The sequence below is a fragment of the Gallinula chloropus genome (assembly GCF_964237585.1).
Source record: "Gallinula chloropus genome assembly, chromosome: Z".
Lineage (NCBI taxonomy): Eukaryota > Metazoa > Chordata > Aves > Gruiformes > Rallidae > Gallinula > Gallinula chloropus.
In genome coordinates, this window is record NC_140089.1 from 80,278,434 (window position 1) to 80,304,167 (window position 25,734).

At 47.0% G+C, this 25,734-nt stretch overlaps 1 protein-coding gene across 6 annotated transcripts in view; it reads left to right on the forward strand.

Moving 5' to 3' along the window:
• FAM219A (family with sequence similarity 219 member A) overlaps positions 1-25,302 on the forward strand; it is a gene marked incomplete at both ends in the record, with an annotated part of 92,975 nt that extends 67,673 nt beyond the window's left edge. For 2 of the 6 annotated variants that reach the window (XM_084278267.1, XM_084278268.1), the window contains 4 exons: positions 17,948-18,050; positions 23,491-23,571; positions 23,927-23,981; positions 25,147-25,302. In XM_084278267.1, coding sequence (XP_084134393.1) covers positions 17,948-18,050; positions 23,491-23,571; positions 23,927-23,981; positions 25,147-25,302 — 395 coding nt within the window. Of the gene's footprint in view, positions 1-17,947; positions 18,051-23,490; positions 23,572-23,926; positions 23,982-25,143 lie in introns of all 6 variants that reach the window. The other 4 variants (XM_084278270.1, XM_084278271.1, XM_084278266.1 and 1 more) reach the window with 3 other exon arrangements.
• Between the last annotated feature and the right edge of the window lie 432 nt (positions 25,303-25,734).

The following is a 25,734-nucleotide window of genomic DNA, read 5'->3' on the forward strand; positions in this document are numbered from 1 at the left end:
CAAATGTTCTTCTTTTGAAATATTAATTATTGCACTCTGTTCTTTCCTTTAATTCTCCAAACCTCTTCAGCTGTACGGTGATTGAATTTAAGTGCATATTAAAACCAGTTTTCTCCTTTGCTTGTATCTCTTACTGACTCCAGTGTACAGACAGGGAAATCTGTTCTTTTACAGATGTGTCTTCTGACTTCCATTTTATCCAAAGCTGAGGGATCTTCTGGTACCAGCAAGAAGCTGCTTTCTTGTACCAAATATATCCTAGCAAGACAAGAGCCTACACAGGGTGTAGCGATGGACTGTTGCAGAGCAGACCCAAATCCAACGTGGCTGTGCAGGTGTTTGTGCAAGGTGCAGCACAGGTGGCAACCAAGCAGCTGCTGCAATGGCTATAAACACCTCTTTCATAGACCAGCTTGAGCTCTTGGCATTGGTGATGTCTCAGACAGACATTGGAAAAGGAGCTTAAATGTTAGGGAGAGGGATTTTCTTTTTTGTCTGCTGTAATTTGGATTTTTAAGGGGACTTTGGAGAAAGAGGTCATGACCCAGAGGCTGGCTGTCACACAGAGATCCCTACTGTTGTCCCAAAACACAGTTGTCTACCCAGTGTGCCAAGAGCTAGTAACTCAGAGCTGAGATATTTGTTTGTTTTATGTCTGTGCAGGGACAGGTGCTGGGTGCTCACTCCACACAGCCAACACACTGGTGACAATGGCTTCATGTATTTATGCTGTTTGGGATGCTAGTTCCTTGTCTTAGTCACACCTTCCTAACTACACCTGGTTAACTCTTTCCTGCTTTGATTTAAAGATGCAGTGCCACTTAACACCAGTTTGGTGATCAGGGCTCTTTTTCTGGGGAGGGGCTATATTCAGCACTGGAGGTGTGGTCTTCATATTATAATGGCACAGTTCACTCTGAGGACACCAATTAGAGGAATTTTACTGATTTTTTACTCTGAAGGATGTAGATGTCCCTGCGTTGATAATGTGTCCCTCTGCTCAAGATTTCTTTGCTCCAGCCTATCCAAGTATTCTTCATTCTAAACCACACTGGATATGCAGTATGTTGGTTAACTAAGTTATGTCCTCAAGCAGCTAAGCAGTTAATTGTCACTGCCTGCATGCCAACAATAACTATAGAAGGAAACAAAGAAAATTAATTCTCCCACAGCATGTTTTTTCCCATTTGCACCACATTTTTTTCTGTAGGACAGGGGCATGGCTTTTAAGCAGCAAAAAGGTAAAATCCAGCCTGGAGAATAAATTCTACTATTTTAATGACTTGGAGAACATTGTTTTGATCTTCTTAGGAGGATTCTAGGGCAGGAATTAAGACAGTGGGCAGATGTTCAAGACTGCTAAAAGGTGTGGAGGTTGCCTTGGGGAAAAAATTGAATGCTGGTCTGGAGCAAACTGATGTGTTGCCTGTGGCCCAGAAGAAATAAATTCCCTTTCATGATCTTGGAGTTTAGAACAAAGAGATACTTATGAAAAGATGATTGTTACATCTAACAAGGTTACAGGACAATACTAAAACTTCTCAAAGGTGGCATACAACACAAAAGCAACTTGTCAGACCTCATAGACCAGCTCTGTAATCCAGAGGCAGAATCACAGAACTGTGAAGAGTTAAGCAGAGGATTATTTGAGGTTGAGTACATTACCTCTGGTCCTTGCCTCAACAAATTACTTACTGTGGTTAGTGCTCAAGAGGGTCCTGAGCAGTGGTTAGCAAGCAGGGCTCTTGAAAGGCTGAATACTCTGAGCTCTGCTCTGTGGAGGTTATGTTAGGTAAAAGGAAAGGGTAAGTAGTGGCATTTCATGATTTGTAAAGAGGCACCACTGTAAAACCTGTTCTTTGGGACAGACCCTTAAAATACCTGAGTTTTGCTACGTGTTGATCCTTGTGCTAAACCAGCAGTGTTGAAGTTACCCAAGTGATTTAAAGTGGTGGTCTTGGACCTCAGAGCTTTCTAGAGAGAGAGTGCCCCACAGGCACCATCTGCCCAGACACTTGACTATTTGGTCCTTCACTTGGAGATTTCTGGCTTCACTTGGAGACTGTCAGAAGTACCTCATAAACACAGACTCCCTGGGGATGGTGCCTTGACAGGCCCCCAGCACCCTACGCTATCACTGGCAGACCTTTGTGAGGTCTGATGCAGATGATCAGATGATGGAGCCAGCAGTGGATCCTAAATATGATTTTTCACTAGGTCAGCCAAAATTAGCTGAGTGTTTATAACGCTGCAAGCGAAGGAAGAAAACCATAGGGTCACTGCCTCAGCCACTGAGGCCTTTCTAGTAAGCAAAATGTGGTAGCTTTAACCCCCAAATTTACCTATCTGTTACCAGGATTTGCTACTGCAGAGCATGCTTACTGGCACAGAAACAGCAGAGGCACTTTGTTGAGGTTCTCATTTATTCCAATTCACAGTTCTTAAGCATCACATCCAAGCCATTTACAGAAGAGACTGTCTCTGGTATCTAGTAGCATCCTCTCCAGAGGAATGTGGAAGCGTGATGGCTCCGCACACCTTTCCCACCAGATGCTGCTGCAGAGGTGATGCTGTCAGAGCTGCTCTGACAGCTCTGTCACAGTGTGGTCAGGAGAGAAGATGCAGCTTGCTTTCCCTTATATTTTACTGGACCCTGGAGACCTGGTAGGAAGAAACCTTGTTTCTGTCACTGGGCTGAACCAGTGTGACTTGAGGTGCCTGGGGAACAGATGCAGGGGATAGAAAATATGCCAGCTTGAGTTGTTTTTCTTTCTCTCCTCATTTTTTATCCTTGTGAGCTCCAAGTCAAGATATTACCCCCCAATCACATTGCTTTCCTGGGTGGTGTTTTGGGTGATTAGAAAATGATTCTCCCCCTCGTTCCCCCAGTACACAGGCTCCCCATGGTGAGGCTCTGTTGAAGACAGCTCAGCGGATCTCAGTGCACTAAAAATTTAGCTTAAGTGCCATCCCTGGAAAGGACAAGGCTTTCAGCCTCTGGGCTTCTTCCACATTTATGGTAGTGTTGACCTGGTAAGAAGTTACAGGGTTTTTTATGCCCCAAACACGGCATTGCTCTTCCCTTTACTTGGCAAGTGCAGCTGTTCCCAGCCACAAAGGCCTGTGGAAAGCAGAGTATTTTCTGCCACCCTTTCATGCTGCTCTCAGGTTTTCCCAGTCCTGTTTGAGCACTGAGTGTGCCAGCATTAGTGGGGTGGGGAAACTGATGGGAAATCAGAGTGTTAAAGCTGTTTCTGTTTGGATCTTGGCAAAAGCAGGGCTTCTTCTGCCACATTGTGAGAGAGAAAAAGATTGTAGGTTTGAGAGAGTCACTGAATGTACATGTGTGTGTGTACATGTGTGTGTACATACACATGCTCCAGGGCTCCTTCACCCACCCTGCACTTGCTTGAATCTGTTGCCTTGGGAAAACTGGCACCTCACTCCCACTCCTCATCTCCTGCAGATGCCCCAGTCCATGTGTTCAGAGAGTTTCTGGTGTTGCATCACACTGGAGTTGTCTTCAGGACAGCTAATCCCATCACCCTTTTCTCTGTGTGCCAGGTAATTTGAGATACAGTATGACCTGAAACTTGCTGATGCTTGTATGGAGATAAATCAAAAGTCAGAGGAGACCAGAGTTGATGCTCCCAGCTGTGCATGCAGTTGGTTGGTAATGGAAATCTGTGTTCATGATTCAAAACAGATTATGAACAGGAAAATTAGTTTCTTTGCAAAAATGCATAGCAAAAGAATACCCAAACCACCTCAAAACACTAAAGCAATCTTGTAGGTCTGCAAATCCTCTCTGATATCCCACCAAGCCTTAAGATAACAACTGCCTGTTCTTCATGTCTTTTGCTCTAAATTGGAGTGTTCAGGGTGTTGTTCCGTGCACAGCCATGAGCAGATGTGTGGTACCCAGCCAGCATCTCCCTGCTCCCATCTTCTCTCCCCTTCACCTCTACCTGTCCACCCAGTACTGTAAAAGCAATTGGAATTGCCACAGACACTGATAAGGTTTTTAACTTGGGAAAAAAAGATGACCCTCCTTGCTCCACTTTTTCCTTATTAAATTCAACCCGCTTTGCTGTGCTTGAGTGTCTGTGTACACAAGTCAAAGCCTGCTGTAACTCTTAATTACTGAAAGATAATTCAAACCAAAGTCAGAACCGAGAGGAACCACATGTCACTGAAACACCTACCATTTTAGCTGCCTGCGCTCCCTGTGCAGTCTGGTTTCTGTCTTAATTTCCTCAGGCAGGGAACTACATGTCTTCTATACACACACACACTCTCTAGTCCCTTAGTGTTACTCCAGTAAAGCCTTGCTTGCTGTGGGCTGTTCCTCTCTTCTTGTACAACTCTTCTGTTCCTTTCTTCTCATCTCCAGCTCCCACCAGGCAGCCAAACAGGTATCTATACAACAATAAACCTTATGTTTGTATGCAGTTGGTGATTTCAGCTCACAGATGCGGATGTTTCAAGTGAACCTGAACGTGCGTGCACTGTGACTCAACACAAACCTGATCCAGGCATCCAAGGGACACGGAAATTATGATAATTCTTGCACTGCTTTTGCTTGTCTCCTCCCTTTTGTCTCAGAAATGCTGTAGAAAATCCTTAGCTAATTATCTTTTGATAAGCAAATACAAGACAGGATTTTGTCCTCCCTTCAGTGTATACAGCTGGCCATCCAGGAGGGAGGTAAAAATGTTGGTCTGCCAGAATTTCTGCCTCAGTGGGTCACTTAGGAGAGTGGGTCAGATAGCAGGTGCAGCATTGCCAGCAATCTCATTTAGTGCTACGGTGCTGAGAGCAGGCAGCTGGGAGGCAGAGTCAGAAACCTCCCCCGCCTGCTGTTTTGGGAGGGGTGGGGGGTGTCGTTCATTTGCCAATCAATGAGATCTCATTAGCTGCTGCAAGACAGAAAAGCCGAGTCTTCACAAGATGAGTAACATGAGTGGATCTAGACACAGGCTCTGACGTTCAAAGCCCAGGTTATACCTGCCCCCCCTTCACTCAGACTCCCTTTAAGAGCCCGCCCCCCCCAAAGCAGGGTCACTCCTTGCTCAGGCCAGCAGTGCGTTATCACCCATCCTGTCCTCTTTGGGGCTGTCTGTGGTCCGGCAGTGAGCAGTGCTGGGATGATGGCTTGCATTAGCAAACCTCTTCCAGGCATTGCTGCCCCATGTGCTGTCCTGACAAAGGCTAACAAAGATGTAGAATACATCAGCATTGAAGTAACAAACCACGTTTCACTGACATAAAAGTTCTATGTTAAGAAATGTTACTGTCTTTACCTGGCCATTTAGTATCTTCAGCACCAGTTGGGCTTTCCCCGAGTCCCCTTGAGCTCCCTGCCACTGGAACTGCCACTCCTTTGGCAGAGGCTTCAGCTCAGCAGGGCACATGTCAGATTTCCAGTTGCAGGGCTCTCAGGTTTGGGTTGACATCTCATCCCCCAGTCCTGCTTCCCTTCCTGCAGCACTCAATGCAGCAGCAGCCAGCAGCCTTGTCTTCCAAGCCCCTTTCTCAGGGATTTCAGTGGGAACGTAAGTTTTCTGTGGCCAGTTGTGTTTTTCTCTGCCATTTGAGGCATGTCTGGATTTTACCACCAGTCTCTTAGAGAGGCAGAAGTAAAAGGCCAAACCCTCAGCCCTGCACCTGTGAGGAGAAGGACATGAAGGAACATAAAATAGCTGGCAGTGGCATCCCACCACACCCTCCACCATCCTCTACTGGCTGACACAGTGAGGCCTACCAGAGAAAGGAGTCAGGGCAGGAAAGGGCTTACTCATTTGTGATCGTTTGAGACTGATCACTGACCCCAGTTCTGATTTCTCTATCAAAGCAGGGTCTGAGATAGAGCAAGGAGGCGGCAGCCTTCTGCCCCCTCTGCCAGTGCACCCCCTAAGTGGCACCCACTGAGCCCCGTTCTTCAGAGCATGCGGCAAAGGACAGGAGCCAGAGATTAGGCCATGAGCTTTCTCTAAACTCTTTGGACAAAGAAAGAAAGAAGAAAGGAGTTCCTGCTCCTCCTTAGGGCGGGCTGCCCACTTGGATCCAGATAAGAGCAGCGTGGCTATCAAAATGACAGGCTGGGCTCTTTGAAACTGTACTTGTGAGGTCTGTGCCTGGCCTAGATAAACCCTGCCTGCCTCTCCACACTGTCTGGCGAGGCTTCAGAAGAGAGGAGCGGGAGCCTTTGAGCTTCACTGGGTATAACAACCTGGCTGCAATGCTGCGCTGTCTCCAAGGGCCACCATGCCCCAGGGATCTGGCAGCAGCCCCAGGTGCCACCCAGACAGCTTTTGCAGGTACTTCTGCAGCAGGAGAGAGAAGTGTTGGGGTATGCCACACACGAGGGCTCACACAGAGATCCCTCACCCTCCTTCAAGAGGAAATGTACTAAATTAGGGGCTACCATCCCTCTGAAACAGAATTACAGCCAACCTAATTAGAATGGTTTGGGTTGGAAGGGACCTCAGACTCAAAGATGATCTAGTTCCAACAATTATTGGAACAATTAAAATTCAATTAATGAAAGCTTAATCAGCATACTGGTTAATCATAAACTTATTAAATAACTAATTGAGCTCTAAGGCTGTTTGTCTTATTTCCAGACAATGGCAGCCTCGCTAAGGGAGAGATCAGGTCAGTAATCCTGTTATGGGAGACGGTTTGCTGTACGTGACGGCGCTCTGGCTGAGCTGCTGCGGATCCAAGTGCCCAGGACTAGGGCTGGTAAACTGAATAGCAAGGAGAAGCACCCTGGCTTGTATGTATCCTGCTCTCCCACAGAGATTCGTAGTAAATAGGCAATTAATCTACTGAAAGCCCTCTTCTGGAGAGCAGAGTATTTGGAGGGCAACATGCTAAGTTTGTAACACTCCTTCCATTTTCCAGGGAAGAAGACAGCAGGCATCTTACTGCAGAGCAGGGATTTCTCAAATCGTGGTGGGGTGAAGGGGTATCCATCCATTCAGTGTGTTAATCAGCCTGGTTGCCTTTCTCCATCTGCTTTCATTTCATTAGACAAGGAAATAGGGAATTTTGTTTTAAGAGATGCATGGGGTTGTGGAAACTTGGTGCAGCAGATGATAAAACAGAATGGATCCAATATATGACATTTTGCTGCTAAAACGTGGCTGGGACTGCCAGCTGCAGTCCAGTCCTGGGAACTAAAGAAGTCCAAGGGTCTTTTCCAAGCAGCCAGGGGGCTGTGTGTCCCTTCCAAGCTCACATGCTGCCTATGGCACTAGCGCTTCTGTCCTTATTTGTTTTGGCTACTAGATGGGAACTCAACAAGTCATTCCAAGCAGTGGTATCTGCCAGCCAGTAAAGTTTTCCCAATTACAACATATTAAAAATAAATTCAGTCTGTATTTTATATAGGCTATAAAACACATGCTCTCTGCCATAGACCAGTCATTTAGTGTGTATTTTAGACTCATGCAAGCATGGACATTTTGATTAAGTGCGAATTCAGTTCAAGTCTACTTATGTCAGACTCTATTCAAGTGTTTTTTATACAAATATGCACTATATGGTGAATTCCTGTGTAAATGAAGGCTGTGAGTATTCAGCTAAGCAAGCTTTTACTGTTTCTATCCTAAATACACATCACACTACATGCATCAGTGACCTTAATGCTTCTTCACAGAACATCAGGACCCATAACAAATGCCATGTGGGCACTAATACCAACTCTGTTTAGCTGGTAGATCATGTCTTTAGTATAAGTGATGCTTACCATGAAGAGAGCTACTTAAATGATTTTTTTCTCCTGATACAACTTAGAGCGGAGTAAAGCAAATGGCTTTGACTTAAACCTGTGTTCAGTTGAGTAGAAATGATGAGGGGGCATTTGCAGAGGTTCTTTCCAGGTGAAATAATTTAATTCTCTCTGACCCTTTAAAATACGTTAAGGGAGAGAGTCGCTCAGTTTTATGGATTATATTATTTATGGTTCATTTTACAAATGGAAACTTTTTAGCTGTGTTTGTCAGGATGTAAACACTTGCCCAGATATCTAACACTGTTCTTCTGGTGGGCAGGAGTAATTTGCTTTGAAAAAGCACACGAAAATGCCAAATTAATCCCTTTCTGGAGGAAAATGTGAAAAACAAAACAAAAACTGATGCTGTTCAGCTATTCCAGTTTTTGGCAGTGATAAACAAAACCCTTACATGCAATCTTTTTGCAGTCATTGGGTATAAAAGTGTCAATCCTTAAAAAAATAAGTGAAAAGGCTGAATCACAACAAAACGTCCTTGTGAGCTGGGAGCTGTGGCAGTAGATGCCTTTGAAATCAATACAGAAAGATGTTCAAAGATGAAGAAAGATGAATTGCTGCCTGCTGCTACATAATCACACCCCTCTAAATAAAATGGCTGCAGAGGCAGCTCAGGCAGAGGACGGAGAGCCAGGAATCCCAGCTCTCTGCTCCCCTGCTGCCACAGATGCTCTGCATGGCTGTAAGGTAAACAGTTAAAGAGTTTCTCCCAGCAGTAAAGTGTAACTTGCTGTTTTACAGAGATGATTCATGACTATGTCATGCCATGAAGAGGCAAAACTGTGTGATCAGAATAGTAATTTATTTTTTTTTCTCTCCTTAAGGGGTACAACCTTAAGGTGTTCTCTGCTGGCTGGCTGGCTGCGCTGGGTACCCTGCTCTGCTGTGCATCAAACCAACAGTGGCAGTAAACAGAGAAGTCATTCCTTCCTGTAATCACACGAGGGGCAGATAACTGAGCTTTGGGGCTGGAATACTGCAGCTAAGGAAATGGAGGCATGCTGCTGGAACATAAGCCACTTTTGGAGATGCTTGTGGTGCACGTAGATGATAGCTTTGGTCAGGAGCAGAGCCCTCATTTACCTGTCCTCGTGTGTTAAGGAATAGCGTGGAGCTTTGGTTTGGGTTGTGGTTTCTGGAGGGATATGCAAAAGGTAACATGAGCCAGGCCACCAGCAACCTTTCCATAACTTGGGCAGGCAGCACCCTAGATGAGTGTTACCCCCGGATGAGCCCTGCATTGCTGTGTGTGTAATTCACTATCTGCTTGTTGTAGTAGTTCCTGTATGAAAAGTTAAAGGCAGCATCATTGAATAAGTCAGAAACATTGTCTGTGTACTCCATAGGTCATTTACCAGTTATTTGGATTGTTTGGGTCGGGAGAGACCCAGACGAGGTCTCACGAGAACAGAGTAGAGGAGTAAAATGCCCTCCCTTAACCTGCTGGTCACACTTCTTTTGAAACAGCCCAGGATACAGCTGACTTTCTAGGCTGCACGTGTGCATTGCCAGCTCATGTTAAGCTTCTCATCAATCAACACCTCCAAGTCCTTCTCCTTAGGGCTGCTTTCAATCTGTTCCCTGTCAAAACTGTAGTTGTGCTTGGGATTGCTTCCAACCCATGTGCAGGACCTTGTACTTGGCTTTGGTGAACTTCATGCAGTTCACACAGGCCCATCTCTCCAGCCTGTCAAGATCCCTCTGGATGGCATCCCTTCCTTCCAACATGTCACAGCACCACACAGCTTGGTGGTGGTGTCAGACTTACTGAGGGTGCACTGTCCTCACTGTCCAGTGCTGCTGACAAAGTTAAACAGCGCCAGTCCCAGCACCAACCCCTGGTCTGCACTTGGACATCGAGCCATTGACTGCAGTCCTTTTGAGTGCAACCATCTAGCCAGTTCCTTATACTGCCCAGCCAATTCCTGATTCACATGGCCTGTCCTGAATAATCAACACTGATGCCCTGTACATGTCAACTTGAAGCCATATTCCCTCTATTCAGAGCAGGAGGCTGGCCACAGACAGATCTTTTTTGTTTCTGTTGCCTGTTTAGAAAAAAATCGCTTTTCTTTTGCCCTTCTTTGTCATGCAGGGAGGCACAGCCATCAGCTGTGCACAAGCCACTCACGTGGTCACACTTACACTCTCCAAATCTCTCCAGGGAGCACAGCCCTCACTGGGACCTGTGCAGCCTCAGCACACAGCTTTCTTATACCTCCCTTTCCATGCAGCCTGCAGGCTAAACCCCTATTGATGTACTACGTACCCTGAAACCTCTCCAAGAAGTGACACAGTCATCACTGACAAATACTTTCTGCCAGAGGTGAAAGGTGGTGAAGGTTTTGGTTTTAACTAGATGCATGCTAATGTCCTTGAGCTAAATGATGCAAGTGAGCTGAAATCGGGACTTGAGCTTGAAGTGGAACTTGTAGTCAGCACTTTGTGCTTTCTCCTTCGTTTGCTCACCACTCTGTTCATCATTCAGCGGGATCTGAACAGACAGATTAATTTTATTTACTGTGTCGTTTCAATTCTCAGCTTGCTTGAGAATGTGGAATTCATCAGGGAATCGCTGCAATCCTCAGCCTTTGAAACAGTTCAGCTGACAGTGGGGAACAGGGTAGCAAATACATCCCAAAATCTCATCTCATAGACCTTGAAGATGGAAAAATACAATTCTGTTGCACCAGATTATTTTATCTTTGTCTTCCCACTGCAGCAAATCCCCTGGACCCACACAGCACTGTTCCCATAGCAGGAAGCTCCATCTCCTTCTGGTCATGCAAGTTTACAAGCAATTTAGTTAGCCAGGTTCAGCCAACAGCTCTCAGCAAAGAGAGAGGAGCAGTCAGCATCTGCATCCTTTGAATCCTCAAGGCAAAGGAAGGAAATCTGCATTGTCTGCCATGATGTTAGTGACGACCAGGCTGCCTCAGTTGAGGGAGATGCGTGTAGTCAAGCATGGTGCCAGTGAGAGGTGATAGCATCCTAAATCACTCTCCACTCACCACTGTCCAACCGTAGCCAGAATCATTCACTGTCTTGGAACAAATGGGAACTGTGGGTTTGGAGACATCTGAACCTCAAAATAGCTCTTCAGTGTGGTAGAGGGTGATGCTCACCAAACTCCTGGGTTGTCTGCTTTGCCTGATACTGCAAAAGGAGCAGTTTGCAGGACACTTTTGCCACTTCTGGTTTGGGGCAGAGTGTAGTCAAAACTAATAAGTCCCTACATGGCAACATCTAACAAAGAACAGTTCAGCATTTAATTTTTAAAACCCAGGAAAATGTTATTAAAACTGGTTATTTAAATACTGAAACCAGAGGAGCAATTGTAACAATTTACTCGTCTGGTTTTTAATGTAGACATATTTACAGAATCATAGAATCATAGAATTATTTTTGTTGGAAGACCTTTAAGATCATCAGGTCCAACCATTAACCTTGTACTGCTCAGTCCATCACTAAATCATGTCCCTCAGCTCCACACCTACACGTCTTTTAAATACGTCCAGGGATGGGGACTCCAGCACTTCCCTGAATAGTGTGTTGCAGTGAGTGACAACTCTTTCAGTGCAGAAATTTTTCCTAATGGCCAGTGTAAACCTGCCTGGTGCAACTTGAGGCCATTTCTTTTTGTCCTGTCACTTCTCACTTGGGAGAAGAGACCAGCACCCACCTGACTACACCCTCCCTTCAGGGAGTTGCAGAGAGCAATAAGGTCTCCCCTCAGCCTCCTCTTCTCCAGGCTAAATGACCCTGTGTCACTCAGCTGCTTCTCATCAGACTTGTGCTCTAGACCCTTCTCCACTTTGCTGCCCTTCCTTGGACACACTCCATCACCTCCATGTCCTTCTAATGAAGAGTCCAAAACTGAACACAGCATTCCAAGTGCAGCCTCACCTGTGCCTATACAGGAGGGTCATCACTGCCCTAGACCTGCTGGCCACACTGTTTCTGATACAAGCCAAGGTGTCATTAGCCTTCTTGGCCACCTGGGCACACTGCTGGCTCACATTCAGTCAGCAGTCAACCAACAGCCCCAGCCAGGCAGCTTTCTAGCCACTCTTCCCCAAGCCTGTGGCACTGCTCATGGTTGTTATGTCTCACGTACACTTGGCCTTGTTGACCCTCATCCCGTTGGTCTCAGACCATCCATCCAGCCTGTCCAGATCCCTGTGAAGATCCTCCCTACCCTCAGGCAGATCAACCCTTTTTCCCAGCTTAGTATTGTCTGCAAACTGGCTGAGGGAGCATTCAATCCCTTCCTCCAGGTCACTGATAAAGATGTTGAACAAGTCAGCACCCAGGACTGAGCCCTGGGGGACGCCACTCGTGACCGGCCTCCAGCTGGATTTTCTTCCATTCACCACCACCCTTTGGGCCCATCCATCCAGCCAGTTTTTAACCCAGCTGAGGCTGCACCTGTCCAGGCTGGTGGCAGCCAGTTTCTCAAGCAGAATACTATGAAAAATCATGTCCAAGTCTTTACTGAAGTCCAAATGTTAGGTCCATTCTGCTTTACATGCTCCATTGCTGTCTTCCCTCATCCCAAAACAGCTAGGCACATTAAAATGGTTACCTGAATAGGTAACCATTTTAAATTGCACTAATACAGTGGTGCTTGAAGTCATTCATTAGGGATGTAGCAGTTCCCAGTGGTAAAGGGGCAGTTCAGCCCCTCTCAACTTAGACACAGCTTTCTCTGACTGGGGTTTGTTCCCTGTGGGAGCATGCTCCATTTGTCAGTATCAGCTATGTGGCCATCCTCTGACACATCCTAAATCAGAGCAGGGTAGGGACACTTCGCTGAGTGCTTAGCATGCTCGGGTACCATCTTATTGAGGACCTCTGTGTGCAGCTATAATACAAAACCATTACCAGACAGGACATAAAGCTGGGCCAATTATGGTCCTGATTGTGTCTACAGTATGCCTTTCCTGTGCTCCTTTATACTTAGCTGTTATTCCTGCCTTACTGAAAGCTCTGTAAGCTTCTTTAGCTGTTGTCTTGTCACCACTAGAGCTTACCTCAGATGCTTAATGGCTCAGATGGGGTCAGTGAGCAGAGCAGACTGGTGTGAGGCTCACACAAAGGTGGCAGCTTGCTCATCAAGCAGATTCATCTTCTTTCTTCAAATGATTTTTAATGACATAAGGGGTCAAATTGTCTTAAAGATGAAGTGACAAAGTGGGTAAGGAAGGAGGGGCAAGATGTGACTCGGTTGGCCAGTCCAAATGCAAGGTTGTCCCACGTGCTGTGCAGAGCAGTACGGTGGTGTCCTGGGCCCCCTCCTCACATACACACAGAGGAACACACACGTGCCACTCCACGTGCTCCTTGTCTGATACACTGTGCAGCATTGGCTTAAGTGAAACTGGTGTAGCCAAATTCGCTGGTGCATCAGGCTGAGAGCATAGCTGCTCTGTTCCCCAAGCTCTCTGGTGAAACAGAAGCCAATGCTGCCTTTCTCCACTCAAGCATGGAGCCAGGTAGATTAGTTGTGGTGGGCTGACACTGGCTGGACACCAGATGCCCACCAAAGCTGCTCTATCACTGCCCTCCTCAGCTGGGCAGGGGAGAGAAGATAAAACAGAAGCTCATAAGGACTGGGAGTGATCATTCACCAGTTACTGTCACAGGTAAAACAGACAACTTGGGGAAATTAGTTTCATTTATTATCTGATCAGAGTAGGGTAATGAGAGATAAAAATAAATCTTAAAATGCCTTCTTCCCACCCCTCCTTTCTTCCTGGGATTAACTTTAGTCCTGATTTCTCTCCCTTTTCTCTGCCAGCAGCACAGGGGGATGGGGAATGGGAGTTGTGGCCAGTTCATCACACATTGTCTTGGCTGCTCCTCTCCCCTGCTCCAGCATGGGGTCCCTCCCATGGCAGACAATCCTCCATGAATTTTCCAACATGACTCCTTCCCACAGGCTGCTCCAGTGTGAGTCCCTTCCATGGGGACCAGACTGTTCCGGTGTGGGTCACAAGTCCTTCCAGCAAACTTGCTCTGGTGTGGCCTTCTCTCTCCACAGAGCCACAAGTCCCATCAGGAGACTGCTCCACGATGGACTTCCCATGGGCTCACAGCCTCCTTGGGGCATCCATGTGCTCCACAATGGGGTCCACAACAGGCTGGAGGTGGATACCTGCTCCACCATCATTTGCTGTGGGCTACAGGGGGACAGCCTGCTTCACCATGGTCTTCTCCACAGGCTGGAGGGGAATTTCTGCTCTGGTGCCTGGAGTCCCTCCTGCCCCTCCTGAAGAGAGTGAGAGCCAGGAGGATGGACCCAGGATCTTCTCAGTGGTGCCAGCGATAGGACAAGGGGCAGCGGGTGCAGCTGGAGTAGAGGAGGTTCCATGTGAATATAAGGAGGAACTTCTTCCCTGTGAGGGTGACAGAGCCCTGGGACAGGCTGCCCAGAGAGGCTGTGGAGTCTCCTTCTCTGGAGACATTCAGCCCCTGCCTGGACACGTTCCTGTGGGATTTAGTCTGGGTGATCCTGCTCTGGCAGGGGGGTTGGAGTACATGATCTTCCAAGGTCCCTTCCAGCCCCTGTTATTCTGTGATTCTGTGCCTGCAGAGTTGTTCCTGTCACAGCTTCTCACTCACCTCTCTGGCTGCAGTTGCTGTTACACAGCAGTTTTTCTCCCCATTCTTAACTATATTATTCCAGAGATGCTACTTCCATTACTGATAGGCTCAGCTTTTGCCAGCAGTGGGTCTGTGTTGGATCTGGGTGGTTTAGTCTCTATCAGACCCGGGGAAGCTTCTGGCAGCTTCTCACAGAAGCCACCCCTGCAGCCCCCTACTATCAAAACCTTGCCTTGCAAACTGAGTACATAACCCAACACAGCAACCCTGCTCATGATCAGACAGGGTCTTCAGGCTCCCAATGGAGCATACTTCTTAAAGTCAGAAACACATTCAGGCTGCGTCATGCATTTCCCAACCTCCTCTGCTCTAGCCTGCTTCTTCAAGGAAGTGTCTATCTGGAAAACTAGTGAAAAGCCATCAGGAGCTTGGATTTGGTTAAAGCTGGTGATTGCCAAGCCATCAGCCCTGTATACTCGCAGTGTGCTCAGTCACCCCTGTTCACCTCATGGGAAGGGGATGGCAATCCATGGATGTGCGTGTTTTGCTAGGTGCAATAGTAAGAAGTAGGACAGCCAGGTGAAATGAAAGCTAAATAACTTATTTCAAGTACTTGTAAGGGCCATGTAAAGAGCATCTCTGGAGCTCTGCTGTCACACTATTCTTTTACTGACAGTAATTAAGAGATTTCTCTGAACTAGCTGAAGAGCAGCCCTGTTTCATTCTGGCTTCCCCATCTCCAGGGCTCTGTCCTACCCTTTGTACCTCTGCTGTATTAGCTTTTCATTGATCATCCAGCAGCAAACTCACCAGACACAGAATAACAGGTGGCTGGAAATGACAGTCTTCTGGGTTTATGTGTGTTCTTCTGTGTCCTGTCTTCCTTGTATGTGGCAGAATTGCTGGATAACCCTTCTTCATTCAGCTGGTGCCCAAGGGCTTCCCACAATTAGGCAGTTCTCTAGGGTCAGCATCGATTTTCCATCAAGCTGTGTTGCCTTCCTGGAGGTTCATTGCACATGCTGGAGTTCTGCAGGCAGCACAGGCAGTCATGGACATGGAAACCCTTTTCACAGCCAGCATCAGAAGTCACCCAGTGCTGAGGGCAAGCTTTACCAATCCCTTCTGGTGGGACCATGCCCTCAGTCTCTCAAGATAAGAAGCAGCCTTGAGGCAGGGGAACACGTCTCATCGAAGTCCAATGGAGAATATTTGACTACCATATCAGGAGTCTGGGATGATTCAGAAGGAAAGAGTGTCATAGCTTTTCATTCCCCAAGAATTGCCCAGATGTATTGTTGCCAGGTTTTACACACAGGTTAAAACAGTTGGGTCATTGGAAGGTTGTGATCTTAGGATTCATGGTCACCTGGGTGCAGCTTCAGCCAAGATGGGGCAGACGTCAAAGAAAAATGTCATTTACGTAGGTTGTGGTTCCTTCCTCACCTTGTCTTTACTGTTCTGGCTGTGTGTCTGATGGAAGAGTATGAGATCCAAGAACTACTTATTAGCACTTTTAACAAGGAATTGATAGAAAGCAGAGTGCACCAGCCCATTTGAAAGGTTCAGGCAGGCCTTAGCTACCTTGGCAGAAAATAAAACCTGTAACCTTGCTTCTGAGTTAGGTGCCTGGTGTGTGTTATTCAGCTTCTGAAAGCACTGGCAGTTGTCTCAGCGCTGTATCTGTGGTCAGCACTGCAGAGCCTGGTGCAGATAGGAGGAAGCTGGGGTGTATTTAGGGCTGTAAAACATTTGCCTTCATAAAACCCTGCTTTATCCCTCTGTGTCTGAATAGCCAAATTCACCTGGCCTGCAAAAATACTCAGCCTTTTATTCTGGAGGCAGATTTGCACATTCCAGTTCTGAGAAATTACTCTGATTCAAAGTTTTGACTTCGATCCTGTATCAGACTCTTTGTTGCTCGTGCCAGAGAGAGTTATTAATCCAATCCTTTTCCTGCCAATGTCAATGAGCTTTTATTCACCTCTGCTGTCAACTGGAGCAGGGCTGGGCATGGTTTGTAGGACTAGGTACTCTCCTCAGCTGTACTCATCTTCATGATCTCTAGGCATCTGCTTATTTGTCCCACCAAAAAGGCAGCCTTGGCATGTGTTCCCCTGCACTTACATGTGTGGAAGAGACAGACTTGGCCCACCTTGCATTTCTACACACTCATAGGCACGCCACTTCCCCATGATGAGTAGGGACAAATGCATTTCTCTCCAAGGGGAATAAAACCTTCAAGTGAAAAAATATATCAGCACATTTCACACACCACAGGGGAAGCAGAAGCAAAACGAATGCGCTATTCAGGTTCCCCAGCAAGCAGTCTGGTAAACCCTTATTATTCAGGCGTGCCACAAAAATAGTTCCCAACATTTCTCATACTCTGGAGAAGGTTTTTAACAGGTCCCTTTCCTGCCTTACTGGCCCCACACTCAGCTTTCCCTTACAAGCCTTGCCTGGCTTTGCACAATGAGATTGGGGCCGTTAGCTCAACTCTTGTAGCTAATTGCTAACTCAGCCCAACTGATTTCCCACAGAAAACAAGGAAGGACTTTGAGTCAGGAAACTGAGTATCAGTTTATATGAAAACCTGTCCTCCGTGGGTTCCTATACCTGCTGGAGGCAGGGCCCTGTTAATACAGCGTGGACATTGCATGCCTGCAGAAGGCCTAGCTTTAGGAGCTGGATTCTAGTGGTGACAAGTTATTAAATGAGAAATAGTCTCTCCTAAAGGGGAAGTTAATTCAAATCCCCTCTTGCACTGAATACACAAAGAAAGCTTGACCTACTGTACGTGTTTTAAGGTACATTTTCAGCAGTGAGTAGAACACACTCTGAAAATTTAAGCAATGTGCTGTTTAAAAGTACAGCTGCAAAATGTTTAACTTTTTAAAAAATTAAAATAGGGCAAGCTCCCACGAATCAATCAGAGGTAAAAGAGAAGTACACGTGGGGACATCACAGATTGCCAGGAGGAGAAGCAGAGAAGGCAGCAGTACTGTGTGATGTAGGGTGTGTTGGTCTGGTGAGTTGTTTTCTAGGGAAACAGCATTAATTCAGGGTGGTGTTAAGCAAGGCTGGGCTAACACTAAATGATGGTTCTGCTTTGATGGAGACACTTTTCTATCCTCACTGGGTCCCTCAGTGTCAGCCTCAACAGAAGAAGAAGAGATAGCAGGATGAATTCCGTTGCTCAGCACAAAGGATGGGTTTAGGGTCTGTGCGGCAGCCACGTACAGATAGAGCCAAGGTCTCTAACCTTTCTCTGCCCATCTAGGTCTCACTCAGAAGCTCCATGTGGCATTGCCAACAAGATGCTGTGAGTCAAGGTTTTAGCCCCTGGTGACCTTGGAGGCAATGGGGCACAGCTCATCCAGCCTTTGTGGTCTCTCACCTTGGGAGATGGAGAGCTCATGCCCTTTGCTATTATTTCTGCTATGCCTTTTTCCATTGTCAAATCTGTTCTTCTGCAGCTGTATCGTGGCCAGCCAGGCTGTTGCCCTAATTTTGCTTTTCCCCTTTGTATTCCATGTACAGAGAAGCAGAGGGAGCTGGCTCGGAAGGGCTCCCTGAAGAATGGCAACATGGGAAGCCCAGTTAACCAGCAGCCCAAGAAGAACAACGTGATGGCACGAACAAGGTAAAGGACTGGAAAAGCACTCAGCTTTAAGCTGCAGTCCCTAATATCCTTAGGATGGGCCTTTCACCTACTGCGAAGTGCTCCGTGAGAGCAGCGATGGCCCTTCACGGAGCTGGCAGGCCCAAACTGTGCTGTGTGGCACCCCATCCTCTGGTGTGATGCAATAACAGCTGAGCCAAGGAACAGTGGCAGAGCAGCCCGCAGGAGGCACAGACAGCCCAGCCTGGTCAGAGTCAGGGGATACTAATAAGCATGTGGGGGGAGAAGGTTATTGTGAATGGTCAACATGGATTCATTAGAGGAAATCAAATCTGACCAATCTGGTGGCCTTCTGTGACGGCATGACCAGCTGGGTGGGTGAAGGGAGAGCACTGGGTGGTGTCTGACATGACTTCAGCAAGGCTTCTGACACCGTCTCTCACAACATCCCTGTGGACAAGCCCAGGAGGTGTGGGTTGGGTGAGGGGACATGAGGTGGGTTGAGAACTGGCTGGATGGCAGAGCTCAGAGGTTGGTACGTGGCACAGTCCAGTCAGAGGCCTGTAGCCAGTGCTATGCCCCAGGGGTCAGTTCTGGGTCTTGTTCAGCATTCATCAGTGACCAGGACCAGGGACAGAGCGATAGCCTCAGCAGATGTGCTGATGATACCAGACTGGGAGGAGCGGCCGACACACCAGAAGGCTGAGCTGCCCTTCAGTGAGATCTGGACAGGTGACAGAACTGGGTGAAGAGGGACCAAATGAGATTCAACAGGGGCACATGTGGGGTCCTGTGCCTTGGGAGGAATAACCCCAGGCACCAGTACAGGACAAGGGCTGACCTGCTGGGAAGCAGCTCTGTGGAGGAGGACCTGGGAGTCATGGTGGACCAGCAGTGTGTCCTCATGGCCAAGAAGGCCAATGATACCTGTTCTGCATTAAAAAAGCATGGCCAGTGTGTTGAGGGCGGTTCTCCTCACTCTCTGCTCTGCCCTGATGAGGCCATACTGTGTCCAGCTCTGGGCTCCCCAGTTCCAAGGCAGACCAGGAAACACTGGAAACAGTCCAGTGGAGGGCTACAGGGATGATGAGGGGACTGGAGCATCTCTCTCATGAGGAAAGGCTGAGAGTGATAGGTCTGTTCAGCCTGGAGAAAAGACAACCGAGAGAGCATCTCATCAACACTTACAAATTTCTAAAGGGCAGGTTCCCAGTGACAGGACAAGGGACAACGGGCACAAACTGGAACACAGGAAGTTCCAGCTGAATATGGGGAAAAACTTACTTACTCTAAGGGTGACAGAGCTCTGGGACAGGCTGCCCAGAGAGTGGAGTCTCTTTCTCTGGACAGATTCAAGACCTGTCTGGACACAATCCTGTGCAACCTGCTCTAGGTGACCCTGCTTTAGCAGGGCATGGGGCCACATTATCTCCAGAGGTCCCTGCCAACCCCTACTACTGTGATTCTGGGATCCTGTGAACACATAATCCACCAGGAAAAGCACAGTGATACACAGACTGGTTTAGAGCTTAGTTCTGCCTTGACTGCTTTTATCACAGTAGTTCCCCTGCTCTCTTTTTACTGTGACCTCTTACCCATACTGATGGGTGTAACGAAGGCTTGTAAGTGATCCATCACTGTGTGCTTTGCCACACAGCTCCTCTGCACTTTGAACAGCATGGTCATACTTTGCTGGAGCAGCTTTCATAGAATCATAGACTGGTCTGGGTTGGAAGGGACCCCAAGGATCACAGAGTTCCAATCCCCCCTGCCACAGGCAGGGACACCAACCTCCAGGCCTGGAGCTACACAAGGTTGCCCAAGGCCCCATCCAACCTGGCCTTGAACACCCCCCAGGGATGGGGCATCCACCACCTCTCTGGGCAGCCCCTTCCAGCACCTCACCACTCTATCTGTAAAGAGCTGTGGTACATCTCTGTGTGACAATATCAGATACTGCTGCAAACCACCATAAACAACAGTGTTCATAGCTGAATATTTTATTTAGAGTATTTCTATTTTTCCCATGCAAGCTTCAGTACACCAGTGTATCCCTTACTGGCATGCAGGAGGTGTGAACCACCCCATGCCCATGGGATTGCATGTTTTGCATGCTACTAGACAGGTGACAGTTTTTACTGGGGACCTTGCTTGAAGTGACAGAAGAATCTGCATGAATTCTGGGTATTTACTGATGATTGGGGAACTTGCATGGATTACCATATATTAAGTAGAACAGGAGTTGCGGGTCAAAGAGTCTCTGTATGCAACACATCTGACAGATGAGCTTCCTTGTTCACATTAATTCCCAAAACCTGAATAGACATAAATCATGCCAGGACTTCATCAGGTTTTATTTGTAAGCATCTGCAGTGTTGGTGGAATATGCTGCATTGCTCTCTGCTCTGTGTTTGGTTGTTGAGACCATGGAAAGCAGCCAGGCTCTTCATGGCAGCAAGAAATTCAGCAAATTAAATTTCCACACCCACTGTTCCTCCTTGTCTTCCAGATACAAGCTGGAAAGACTTGGTTTCTTTTGCAGTAAGCTGCATGCTAGCTTTCAGAGATGAATGGTAGTGAATGTGCTGTTTGAGAGATTTAGAAACTTCTTCAGGAAGATGGTATGGGAGAGAAGAAGGGTAAGTACAGGTGTGCACCTGTGAAATTAGTAACTTCTGCTTGGAGATGTGGTTGTTTCCTAGCTGTTGATGGAAAGAAGAGTGATCTGAGTGGGGAAGAGCAGAGCAGTGACACCTATTGATAAAAGTTTTTGAGCAGCCAGCTCAGGTTTATTCCATTTGTAGACACCTGATCACTGTCCAGAGCCTTCCACAGCCCAGCACAGCCTGCTGGCAGTTAACTTGCTTTTCTCAGGTACTTTTCACACAGACTTTAGAGGCATCCCTTGGAATCTGCAAAACAGATGTTTGCAGCCATTGTTTCAGTAGGGGACGTAGCCAAGCTCCATTGTTCCCATACAGCTGGGAGGTGTCTGGCCCAGTGTCTCACCAGCCCAAGTCACTTCATCCCCAGCTCCCTTGGCTTTCTGGGAGCCAAGCTGTGTCACAAGCACAGCCCTAGGAATCCCTCAGAATGGTTTGGCAGGCCTTGCCACAGACAGGGCAGAAATGCCACAAGCCCCTGCAAGCAGCTTCTCTTGGTGTAACAGTTGAGGTGTAATGGGAGATGCTCCAGTGGGACACACTGCAGAAACATCCAGGTTGTGGTTTAACTCTGAAGTGTTGGGTTCCTCTAAAGAGCATTTAGAGGAGGAGAAGCTAAATCCATTTCCTCCTTTTTAACATGTCTGCTGTCTCATCAAGTATATGTTCATTGAGGCAAACCACACTGCCTCTCATAGCCTCTGTTCCACCTCCTTCTCCTTCCCTAAGGCTCCTGTTATTCCATATTATCTGTATGAATTCCTGGCATTCATCTTTACCATTTGGTCTTGTTCTGTGGCAGGAGCACAGACAGCCTTAGTGGGGAAAGGATCTGGATCCACGACATGCTCAGTCTCCCTAAGAGCAAATAGAATGTGAACATGGTTGGAGGAGATGCTGGCATACTTGCTACAAGCACAGATAGTGCCCACACCACCATCCACACCACCTGGGCACAACCAGATACTGCATTCCACTCAGATTTGTGTCCTTACATATTTTATGTTAGGTGAGGAAAAAAAAAAACAACCCATACTTGGATGAAAGCAGCCACAACTGCTACTCAGCTTTGTTCCAAGGACAGTGGGTAGCAAAAATAAGGACAATCAGGATGTGAGGGAACAACTTAGATCAGGGGCAGAGACTTTATCACTGATTTTGTCTGCTGCAGAAAAATTGAAGTTCTGTGTTAATAAGAAAAAACATTTTTCAGTATAGATACTGTGCTGTGTTTTGGTGTTTTTAATCAAGTAAATAGCATCACAAAGAGTTCTTCTCCTAGATCCCCTGATAGTGCTTTGTGCACTTGTGATACAGTAAGAACCACCAGTCAGTATATATAGAGCAGTGCCTTGAAAACTGGAAAGCAAGAGTGGGCGTCAGTGTTTCTGGTACCTGTGTGGGCAAGCTGCTGCTGTGAGGTCACAGCTTCAGTTCCAGGTGTCTTTGCTTCTTGACTTCCTTCCTTCATGCTTCAGGAGCAGAAGGACCATCCCAGCGCTGTGAGAAAGGATACTGAATTTTGCAAGTGGATCCCATTTTCACCAGTCCCCTGGTGCAGTGGGTTGGGAATTCTGCATCAATTTCAGAATCCATTTCTTTAATCTTGCATTTCAATGAACACAGTAAGGAAATGCAACTACCCATGAACCCTTACAGCTGCTTTGAGATAACATTTGATATATCTTCCTCGTCCTCAGCCTGTGCATCTGCAGCACCTGGCAGGCCTTTGTATTGCTAAAATTGTAATAGCTTCCTTAAATTTTCAGAGCAGAAGTAGAAAAACATTTCAGGTAGTTAGACAGCAGTTGGGGCGTGGATGAGAAGGATTATCATCTGTAGATTTACACTTCCCAAACTCTTAGTGCAACATCATTATGCCTCGTTCTGTTCTGTTAGAGACCAGTTCTTCATGTGGAAGAAAACCCAAACAAGGAAATTTTCATCAGTCTTAAGGTTCCCACCTGCTGAACACAAAAATTGTATTCCATTTTTGCTCAGGTTTGGTTGATCTTATTTTAAATATCAACCAAAGTCTCTGTGTAATTTTGTGGATGAAAGAGCTCTGTTGTGAGCTGGGTAGCATTGCACTAACGCATTTTCCCAATCCTAGAAGCTCTGAAGCCTGTATTCCATTGCACCAGCTCTGGCAGGCAATTAAAGGTGCAAAGTCATCCTCAGCCTTTGTATCACTTTCTGATTAGGTGGATTTTGTGATTTAAAAAGCGTTAGGCTGGCTGGGCATTTACACCAGACCCACTAGCTAGTATTCCTCATATTACTAAATTAAGGACTGAGACCTCAGAAATTCTGTGTTGGGCAGGACGGGGTAGGGACACAAACAGAAAGACCACGTCACCAGTTTCCAAAGCAGAACAGTTGGAGTGCTGTGAGCCTCTGCCTTTAGCCTCCTTCTCCTGTTTGCTTATTGTTATAGTCATGTACTACTCATTGCTGGGGGGAAAAAAATCCCAGGCAACACTAAAATGAGCAATCTGATATGACCAGTAGTGCCAGCCCAACAGGTTCACCAGAATGAAGCACAGTGTGTCCCAATGTGTTTTTCTTCCCAGGAGGAGTGTGTCCCCTCAGTGAGTCCTGCATTCATCCCTGTGCAACTGCTCTGAGCTACCCAGAGACACAGCTGTGAATTGCACCCCTTTAAATGTCTTTGCTGTAAGGGAGAGCACAGAGGGAAGTGAAATGGGGAGAGCCTGAGCAGCGTATAGCTTTTCCCTAGACCCTGTGTGGCACTGAGCTTCATTGTGCAGCTAACAGAGAACATCTGATTGTTTCAGGCTCGTCGTTCCCAATAAGGGCTACTCGTCATTAGACCAGAGTCCGGATGAAAAGCCGCTGGTAGCCCTGGATACAGACAGGTATGTAGAGTGTTAGTAGGATGATGTACATTGTGGTGCCAGTGAGCTTTCATGACAGCATGCTGAAGATAACTCCTGCTGAAACCACTCCTGTGGGCCTCTTAGCACTCTCTCTTCCTGTGCCCTTTGGCATGTGCAGTAACTGGTCTGTGTGTGTAAACGGGAAAAGACGTGGATAAAAAGCACAGTGATGGAAAGATCTGAGGGTCACATATGAAAACGGGCCACCAGGCTTCCTTGGCATAACTTCTGTGCTCCTCAAGGACAGCTTCACAGCATAAGAAAGATGGGGCTAACCAGGGAATACAGGTCTCTAACTGTTTCTTTCTTTGCTATATGTTGTCCTTCCCTGCAGTGATGATGACTTTGACATGTCCAGATATTCCTCCTCGGGATACTCATCAGCTGAGGTGAGTTATACTCTCTCCTGCCATCCTTGCCATGAATGCTGATAGTCAGGTTTCCAGATACAGCTTAGAGTGGCCTTGTAGTGCCAGAATTGGCTACACAGTGAATTCACCAGTGGTGTAGTATCTGAGTCTGGAAGGAGCCATGGCACAAACTGTGTCATGTTTCTTTCTTCCCTGGTGATCCAGTTGGCTCCATCCCCACGCTGCCGTGGCACAGAGATCTTCCCATTGGCTGTTTTCACAGCTACCTTTGGCTTCACTCAAGCTTTTCCCAGTTCTGCTTAGTCCTGCAGTGTTGGCCCATGTGGTGCAAAAACATCAACTCATGTGTCCTGCCAGCTCAGCAGCTGCATGCTTGCCAAGGACACAAGTAAAGGATCTGAGGCTGTGCTGCAATTTCCAGTCCTTGGGCCAGTCAAGGTCACCCAGCACGTGTTTATTTAGAGCCGTCAGAAATTCCAGAGAGGGCTTGTAGATATGAACTCTTGCCCTTTCAAAGAGAAAAGTCAGGAAGCTCATGTTTGTAAATCACTCTGCATTGTTTCTGAATATATTCCCAAGATCTCCCCTGAAATGGTTGTTGAGCCTCTGGCTGCTGCTTCTGTGGGATCTGATTTTACATCCAGGGTGCCAAGCATCCATTCTGCACACCAACTACTGGGAACTTTTCCCCCATGGGCAAAACACAGAGAAATGGCCAAGAACAAGAGTCCAGGTCAAATGATGTGGGCTGTCTCTGGGCCGTTACAAAGTGATGTTCACCCAGATCTGGTTAAACAGATTACAGAGAGCCAGGAGACTTTACCACCTTTCAGATGCTATAGAGTGCTCCAGACTGAGAGGATGGACTACACAGCTGCCTTTATTAACATTATTATTTTATTACTTTAAATGTGGGCTTGTCTTCATGGAAAGGTTATTCCACAAAAAAACAGTGTATCAACCTGCTACTCAGGAATGTCTCGCTCTAGATGTTCCTGTTCTGCAAGAAGCTACACCAGCAGGCAGCCCTCACCTGTGGTCAAAAATTGTGACTCTTTCATTGGTGGGGTGGCTACTAACAATGGGGAAATATACTCCAGAACAAGGGGCCTCCTTCATCTTCCAGCCATTCAGAAATAGGAAGTCCCAAGTGTTTGACTGTGTGTCTCTTTGTCTGTAGCAGATCAACCAAGACTTGAACATCCAGCTGCTAAAGGATGGGTACCGATTAGATGAGATCCCAGATGACGAGGACCTCGACCTAATCCCCCCCAAATCGGTCAACCCTACCTGCATGTGTTGCCAAGCCACCTCCTCCACCGCCTGTCACATCCAGTAGTGAGGCCGGCAGGCTGTGATCAGTGCTTTCCACTATAACTGTAAAACTTAACAGCCATTGCTTCCTCCTATGGTAGGACGTGCACCTCTTTGTGTTCATGGAGCCAGGAGAAACCAAAAAAATTCATTTTATGATTGGTTAAGTTATTTTAAACTATGGTTAAATAAAAGAGAAGTTGCTCAAAGGGGCAGGCAATGCCTGGCAGAACTGACTGGTCTGGAAAGCGAATGCAGAGGGGTCCAGGTACCTCTTTGATTTGCATAGGCACTGGGGATATTTTTTTTAAGGTGTCTGTTCCAGAATGGGAAGGGTCAGATAGGACTGCAGGTAATCCTGCCCACCAAAACCAATCCATCTACAAGATCAGGGGTGAGCCCGAGGTGTCAGGAGGTTTTGCCAGTGAGAGGAGGACAGTTCTTAATTCATTCACTA